Source organism: Manduca sexta, chromosome 6 (assembly GCF_014839805.1).
Source record: "Manduca sexta isolate Smith_Timp_Sample1 chromosome 6, JHU_Msex_v1.0, whole genome shotgun sequence".
Lineage (NCBI taxonomy): Eukaryota > Metazoa > Arthropoda > Insecta > Lepidoptera > Sphingidae > Manduca > Manduca sexta.
Window position 1 is genome coordinate 5174038 of NC_051120.1, and position 8922 is coordinate 5182959.

The following is an 8922-nucleotide window of genomic DNA, read 5'->3' on the forward strand; positions in this document are numbered from 1 at the left end:
TAACAAATCGACTACAAAAGTGGAACACTGGAATATTTTTTATGTCATTAATAACTTCGAATTACGCTCTGATTGGAAAATAGAAAAAAAACATATTTTAGATAGATTTCAATTAACGCTTTTAGTTGTTGACTTCAGACTGAAAATGGAACAAACATAATTAGTCTAATTAAAGGTATGGGTGTATGGGTATGGTTATGGGTTTTAGCTCAGAATGAAAGACGTGGAACTAAAAACTCTTACGGATCTTTATTTTTCCATTTCAAATGTTGGCTCAAAATTAGAAACAAATTGTGTACGTGATTGATCCTATTTGCCCTGACTGAATAAAGGAGCTTTGATGTGCAGATGACTTATTCTTTAGATTGATCCTGAGTCTCGATAATAGTTTATTGAAAACAACGGTTAATAGTCTTGATAGTTGATCGTAACATTCATAATAGTTCTTTATTACATTTCTACCTTTAACAGATACTTATCTGTTCGACTGAAACATGGGCTATGTTATTGTTTTACGTCGTTTCTCTGAATTGATTGTTAGAAATAGCACAAACTACTGTGTCTAGTACACGTAAACTGTAATTATTGTATACACTATCGAACGTATAGAGTTTTAATGTCCTTGTATCATAAAATATCTCCTTCGTTAATCAGTTATTTCCGTCACCACTGAGGTGCAATCACATAGTTTTTATAATGTTGTATCTAGGATTTAATAATACAAATTGTTCACGAACCTTTATTATTGAATTTTTAATTCTAAAATACATTGTTTATATATACGTCTTAAATAATTCATAATATTTGCTTGCATTTCATAGAACCTAACTTTAGACTAAACTTATTTAACTTTAGGATACAATTATTTTTTTATCAAAGACGCAAACGTGCAAGGGGATGTCCTGAGAACCGATCATTGTTGCTCATAAACATCCACAATAACGAAGAAATCGTTTATTCGTTTTTGTTTCTCTAAAAGCTAAAATGTAATAACTGCAGGGCGACTATGGTATAAGTGATGCAAACTTTGACGATGCTGATGACAAGCGAAGAGTTGACAGGAATGGCGTCCCAGATCTTGAAGACAAACGGCCGTTGAGTCAAGTAATCCAAAGCCGCTTGTAGTTCGAATCGCAGGGACTCATCTGTAAAGGTACATAGCATCACGCCTTTTAGGGGTAGGCAGAAATGTACCAACTCCACTTTTCGCCAACTATGTTAAGTCCCATATATCTGGCGAGCCTACAGGCATTTCGAATAATACACAGCGTGGGCATTTAACTAACACTCACCTGAACAACTCAAAATCTTTTTGGTTAAGATATTCCGCATTTTATCAATCTCATAAATAATAAATTCGGAGAAAATGGCGGGCAGTGAGATCACCAAAATCATATACGCATCTTCTAAAGCATATGCGGTTGCCAGCAATGTTGATTTCTGCAACATAGACTTGTAAGACTGTGGTTATACTCAGAAATACTGCAGTATTGACCCTATACATGGCAACAGTCTTAATGTAATTGAATGAACATAAAATCCTATGGATGCAATAATGCACATCAACGATTTATGGCGGAAAGTTTAGCATAAGAACATCTCTAAGCCGCGGACGAGTGACTTGCTCCTCTCGCCATCCAATTCTTTAAAAATATAATTTTCTGTAGAAAGTAAAGTAAATATAGAAATAGTTAATAATGTTTTCAATAAAATAAATAGACTTAGAATGACTGAATTAGTACTCACTGATATAATTTTTACAAATGCAACCGACAGTGTTATATATTTCGGGAAATTCATTATCATGATCAGGGACAACTGAAAAGAAAACTCAAGTTATAATTTATTTATAAATATTTCTTGCGTATTATCTACACGTATGTTATAACTGATTTATGAAAGATATTACTTGTAGGAAATCTAAGATTCCTTTCAAATTTAAAGTGTCAAGAGCGAGAGTTTGAAGAGTTTTGTTTAATTTCTTAGCGATAAATCCTTTCATATCCCCCTGCCTGCTAACCCGAGTTGGCTTCTTTGTTTCACCTTATACCTTGTATTCCTTATTCATTTTATCCCTAATTTAAAATGTTCTTAGTTACATAAGTGATCTTGAATGTTATTTACAAGTAATTATAATTCAGAATTTATTAGTCTTATAAATTGTTTTTGACGAATCATAAGTGCAACTTTATTCGACTACATGATTGTAAGTATTTTATTTATTTAAAATACCTTGCATTGCAGCTGCGTTTCGATGGAGTCCAAGTTATCTAACAAATTGTTGTAGCATTTCAAAAATTTCTTCACTCGTCTAATATTTGCTGCGATTTCATCTTTCCTTATTATGTTTACAGATGTAGTGACGCCCTCCAAGTATATTCTTATTAATCTCATTCGATCGTACATCAAGCCAAAGATCATGAGATTTGTAATTTCGTTCAGATCGATTGAATATTCTACGAATGATAAAATAAAACATTTTCTATAATTCGAGCTGACATACCAATATGCTATATAAACAGCCGATTTGCTTAAAAATAAAATAGTTAATGCATATGCTAATCGTTTGTTCAGTGTAACTGTTTTCTTGAAGCCCATGATGACGTCGTTGATCTTAATTGTGTTGCAGTATTTTATGAGGTAATTCTCTTCACTGATTAAGTTAAATATTATATTTATGATGCAATGAATTACTGGAATCGGAGAAACATCGACAGATTCAATGCTCATCCAAATTACAACTAAAGGTACCGAGACACAATACAATTTTAATAACATCGAAATCTTTTTAGACTTTGCTATAGGATGGTAGTTTCCGAAAATGAGCCGAATAAACATAATGATGTTGAAAGATGAAATATATCTATTGTAAAATTTTAACATCTTGAAACGACTTTCCCATGGAAAGCTGATGCTACAACTAACCATAATGGATGGAACGAAAATATTTATATACTAGTAAGAGCATTAAATATTAATCTTCTATGAAACCACATAATGTAATGTTTCATATAACAAAATGATTTTAGAAATAATACGTTGGTATATTTATATCTAGTTTATGCTAGATAAGGTCTTATTACAAGTGACAAAAGTTGATAATCCCATATTTCTGTTTCACTTCGAACAAGGCTAGCTTTAGTTTTAAAAGATTTTACTTTCAATTTATAGACTAACTCTAAAATATTCTCGTTACTAAATTTTGGCCATGATTTATAAAAAATAACAATAACAAAAAGACACGCTTTACTCTACAAATCATACGAAAAAGTGTTTTTGAAAAACAAAAACACAATATTGTTTTACATTTCATAGCATTGATGTGTATGAAAGAGCTAACCTTTTTAAGATGTACGAAAGACAGCTATTTGATATTTACGCGTAGTAAATAAAAACGTCCTAATTGTTACAAAATCGAGTTATGAGATTGCTCGTTAATACATAATAAATAATATCATTCTGCCTTTAATTTTAACCACTGGTTTTCCGATTTTGCGGCATTGTCAATTTCTGTCGCTCAACAGTATTGTAAAAATACTGGTGTATTTCAGTATTATGGACATTATATGAGGACGTTACATACGATATTCAATTATGACCCTCAACTCTTCGCTTATCATCAGCATCGTCAAAGTTGGCAACACTTATGCCTTAGCCTCTGTGCAGTTATTACATTTTAATTCTTAGTGAAACAAAAACCAAATTATGAATTCTTAGTTATTGTAGACATTTAGGGCAACAATGATCGGTTCTCAGGATATCCACTTGCACGTTTGCTTCTCTGATAAATAAATAAGTCTAGTCTAAAGTTAGGTTACATGAAATGCAAGCAAATATCATGAGTTATTTAGGACGTATATATAAAAAATGTATTTTAGACTTAAACATTGAATAATAAAGATTCAATTTTGAACAATTCGTATTATTAAATCCTAGATTGTATCATTATACGAACTGAGTGATTGCACTTCAGTGTAACAGAAATACCTGATTAACGAAGTAGATATTTTATAATACAAGGACATTGAAACTCTGTACGTTAGTTAGTATAAACAATAATTATGGATCACGTGCAGTACAAACAATAGTTTGTGCTATTTCTAACAATCAATTCAGAGAAACGACGTAAATAATAACATAACCCATGTTTAAAGGTAGAAATGTAATAAAGAACTATTTTGAATGTTGCGATCAACTATCAAGACTATTAACCGTTGTTTCCAATAAATTATTATGGAGACTCAGGATCAATGTCATCTAATTATAAAGATACTTCATTCAGTCAAGTTAAATACGATTAATTGCGCACACAATTTGTTTTGAATTTTGAGCCAACACTTAAAACGGCAAAATAAAGATTTGTAGGAGTTTTTAGTTCCACATCTTTCATTTCTGAAGGGAGTCGAGTTGTTAATTGAAATCGATTGTGAGTTATTCATAGTTATTAATGACATGTTATACAAAATTTAGTTCCAATGTTTCACTTTTACGTTTAACGACTGCAGGGCCTTGGGGGAAAGGTGGGAGGGTATAGATGGGGAGTAGCGTGGGGGAAAGACAAGGAAAACTCTTAGGATAGGTGCAAGAGAGAAGGTCAGGTAATGTTCGCGAGCTATTATAGGCCTTAATGTGTATTGACAACTATGAGGTATACATATTTAATTGTGTGCTTTGGACCGCGACAATTGTTCCCTCGTGTATGGGCATTTAGTGACGATCTCAGGTCAGAGTCTCTATTCTCAGCTTGGGTATTTGTATTGAATATTTCTGCTCAGTATCAGCTTGGAGTGAGAACTTGTGCCTGGTAAATGCCAATAGACTCGCTCGCCAATACATAGGACCTAACATATAATATGGCGAAATGTGGAATATAGCTCTGCCCACCCCTGAAAAGACAAAAATGCGTGATATTGTGTATGTACCTATTATAATCAACACAAATATAACAGCTCCGGTACAGTTGATATCCATCATAATAATCCTACATACAAATATTATATTCTAGTCGATGTTAATCAGTATTTCATCGCTAATACTAACTAAGAATAGAATTCTAGAATGTTATAGAATATTGAATCGATATACATCTGTTACAGATAATGTTGGTTTTAATTTACTTTAATGTTATGGAATGATAATTGCTCAAAATTATAGATGATAATTTTATAAATAACATAGATGGACGGAAGTATCTTAATAACATTTCTAAACCGCCGTACTTCATTATACGCAGTCGTAACCTCAATGTAATACTACAGCCAGTGAAAAAACAACCAAATAAAAAAACAAATCGCTTACATGCACTAGAAAATGTTTACATACAAAGAAAAAATAAAGAGTTACTCAAAACACATGACCATTTTGAACCTGATTAAAACATGGTTATTCTGTTGCGGTCACTATGTTGTTACTATTACTGCTAAACCTCTAATATATGTTCATAAAGTATTTTGTATCGTCTTTGCAGGGGTTGTAGCTGAAACAATTTTCGTAAAAGGAAATGTTTCATTCTTCATTTTAGGTATAGAATATATTTTGAGCGTCACGCTATCGTTGATGTTTGGACACGAATACCTTTCCAGGTTTTACCGAGCAATCAAAATTAACGACGTCATGATGGGAATAAAGAAGGAATCTATATTCGATGACGTCATAAGGATTATTTTGTTCATTTTCTTAACTGTAAGAATATCATTGACATGTTTGGAAATATATTTTCAAAGTGGTTTTGAGTATCAGATGTCGTGTGTGTGCATTACTGTCGTGAGTAGTAACATGATCTGCATGATTATTTCGATAATTTTGTACACATGTTACGTTCGGATGAGACTTCTAAGAAGGAGATTTGAAGAAATCACGATTCCCGTAAACATCATTAACGAAGTCGGAGCGATGTGTAAAGTTAGAGAAGTGCGGAGATGTTTGCAACATTATCATAATTTACTTGACATTATGAAGGATATTGATCGGGAATTCAAATATTTGGTAAATATATTTAAACCTTGTTTGTAAGACTTGATTTATGTCGATGCCAATCTTCATACAAATCAAGTGGTATACAGTTACCTTAGGTCTAACAAATATCCGAATAAACCTGGACATCTTACCAAACTTTGACATGTTTAAAATTAATAATATTTTGTAAAACTGGTTGCCGTCCAAAAGCTAAGCAAAGTTAATGTGTCATTGCTCGCTCAGCTGGGTTGTATTTTCATACTTGTATGTGTATCGCAAACTATATAATAACAGCTGTGTTCTATGTGTAATATTCCCAGCTCAACGAGCTATGTTAAATTGACTCAGCTTAGCTTTTTATCTGCAATTGGCATTATATTTGTCTCTCTTTGTTTCAGCTCTACATCATAACGCTATTTAGCGTGCCAAAATTCGTAATTTATTGTTACAACATGATTCATTTACACTCAGAAAAAGTGAGTTTTTACGCAAAACGATGATCTAAGGAGTTTCTTTCTGCCTTTCTTCTTCGGGTAGTCATCGCTTAGGTAGTTAGTGAAAGGCTAGTAGGTTAGCTAGGTTAGAGCTTTTATTGTCCTCACCGGTGAGGATCGCGACGCGTTTCTCCCTTATTGCTTATTTAAAAATACATATATACATCATTTTATTTCTTCTTCCCTGCCAGCCCGACCTGACTTTTTTGTTTACTAAGTATATTTTTCATTTATTTTATTTCAATATAAATTGTCTTTGTTTATATAAGCTAATCTAATTAAGTAATAATTAAATATTCTCATGTACCTTGACTTATCATAAGTGCAACTATGTTCGCCTACGTGATGAATAAAGCATTTTTTTTTTATAAAGCTTCTGCAATACAGAGCTTCAATATTTTTAAACAATCGTGGTACTTACCATAGCTTTGCAACTTTCTTCTGTTGTCACGCAAATAAAACGAAACACAACGAAGTACAAACGCGTACGCATTTCCTTTTATTCCCGATGGGGTAGGCAAAATACGTATTTGCCAAGTGTATTCCGTCCCATATGTCCAAAAGTTTGCAACCAGGTGCACCTCTGCCGACCTCTTCTGGGATAAAAGCGTGATGTGTCTATTAGTTTTTGTGTTCTGACCAACGAAGGAGCGTGTTAACTCTTGAACTCCGGGATGATACTGAGCAGAAAAGCCCAATATCAATATCTTACACCGAATCGGGGTCCAACCCGATTCAGCACGACACTTGCCGCAACACAAGTACGTCATTGACGCTGTGAATTTAGTTGTTATTTACAATGGTTTTATGTTATAGATGAATACATTACTTTACCGGATGATACATTCTGTGGATACGGTAAACGGCTTTCTTATGACCTGCATTCCTTCTGTTATATTGGAGTTGATAAAGCATGAGGTGGAGAAGCTGACGCGAGCACTCTCCAAGCAGCTGATTAGATGTTCAGGTGAGATCTTATTCAGCTTATAAGGCGCGGCGTTGAGTCGAGAAATACCTTGTAGCCCGATAACTCGATTCGGCGCACCGCGGCGCATTCCTCATGGACGCCGTTCCATAGTTACCTAGAAACCCCGAATTAACGAGTCAATTTCATTTGATTCGACGAGCCTAATCGACGCTTGTCATTAGTCGCCCTATTATTGCTTGTATTGGAAGAGTCAACCTGTATGTGTATGTATTTAAAGCATTAATAGGCCGTCTGAATGAGGTTAACTACTATTTCGAAAAACCCTCTAAAAACAGTTTCCGCGGTGTTTCCACGTCAGTCCAAAGCGGCAAGGTAGGTATGTTAATGTTACCAGCCTTATTTGCCTTCTATTCAGTTGGCGGCAAGCGGGATCTGTTCGCTCATGATCTCGCTTCGAGCTCGCTTTCTGTGATGTGGCAACATGACACGCTTGCAAAAGAAGAACATCTATCTCCGCGATCTCTGGATATCTTCCATGGTGGGTTAAACCAAACCGTGCTGTAGCTTACCGTATTAAATGAGATTTAAGGAAAGTCGACACCTCTCTACCCTAGTCCCTGTTTATTCCGTTACCAATGACTCTTGATATTCAGCATATTTGGATGGCTTCGCATAAAGACGTGAACACTCATCAGATATATGCTTCTACAATTTTAATATTTATTTTCAGATGAATCAGTGCGCTTTGAGCTGCAAAGAGCGCTGCAGTACATCACGATTAGGCCTTTTGAGTACCTGCTGTGGGGCGCGGTGCCTCTCGACGTCACCTTCGTCGTCAAACTTATAACACTTTGTATAACCTACGTCATTGTCGCTTTACAGATCGTTAAATTTACTGGTATGATATAACTGTTGAAAGACACTGTAGTGAATGTAATAACAGGCTATTTGAGACAATGAGCTTCTTCATGATCTACAAAAGTAGCATATAAAGTCAAAGCCATAAGAGTTATCACAATAGAAACATAATTTGGACTTGATTGTTTCCATCAGTGAAGAAACTGACTGCTAACACAATATCATACATGACAAGTGTCAACTAAATAATAGGAATATGGAATGAGAAATTCAAATTTAAAAATAATCTCACTATAATTTTATAAGGCTAATATAAGCACTTATAGTCCATTGAAATGTTACATTTTTTAGGCCTTACCTTGCGTTTTTTAGAGGACGCAATTTTATTTTTTTGAAGTGTAGTGGGGGTCAGTGTAAAGCTAAAACCAAGTTTGTGGGGTCGCCACCCTTGTCCCACGGCCGCCATCTTGAAAATAGGGGTTGAAATGGTTTTTACGATGTATCTCTTAAACTATTTATCTGACAAAAAAAATAATAAACGTTTTTTGTTGCAAATTAAATTCTCTACAACTTTGGTTCAGTAACTTTTTGTCGTAAAACTATAAATAAAAAAGTTATAAGCGAAAATGTTAAGAAATTCAATGTTAAGCAATGTCCATTGCAACGTCATCAGAACGTGTGTTTAAA

General features: G+C 34.0%; 1 protein-coding gene across 1 annotated transcript; it reads left to right on the plus strand.

Annotated features, from left to right (window-relative positions):
- The first annotated feature begins 5310 nt into the window (after positions 1 to 5310).
- Positions 5311 to 8286, plus strand: LOC119193001. The gene is made up of 3 exons (XM_037446713.1): positions 5311 to 6008; positions 7836 to 7915; positions 8108 to 8286. The coding sequence occupies exons 1-3, from the start codon at positions 5311 to 5313 to the stop codon at positions 8284 to 8286; spliced, it is 957 nt and encodes a 318-aa protein (XP_037302610.1).
- Positions 8287 to 8922: the final 636 nt, after the last annotated feature.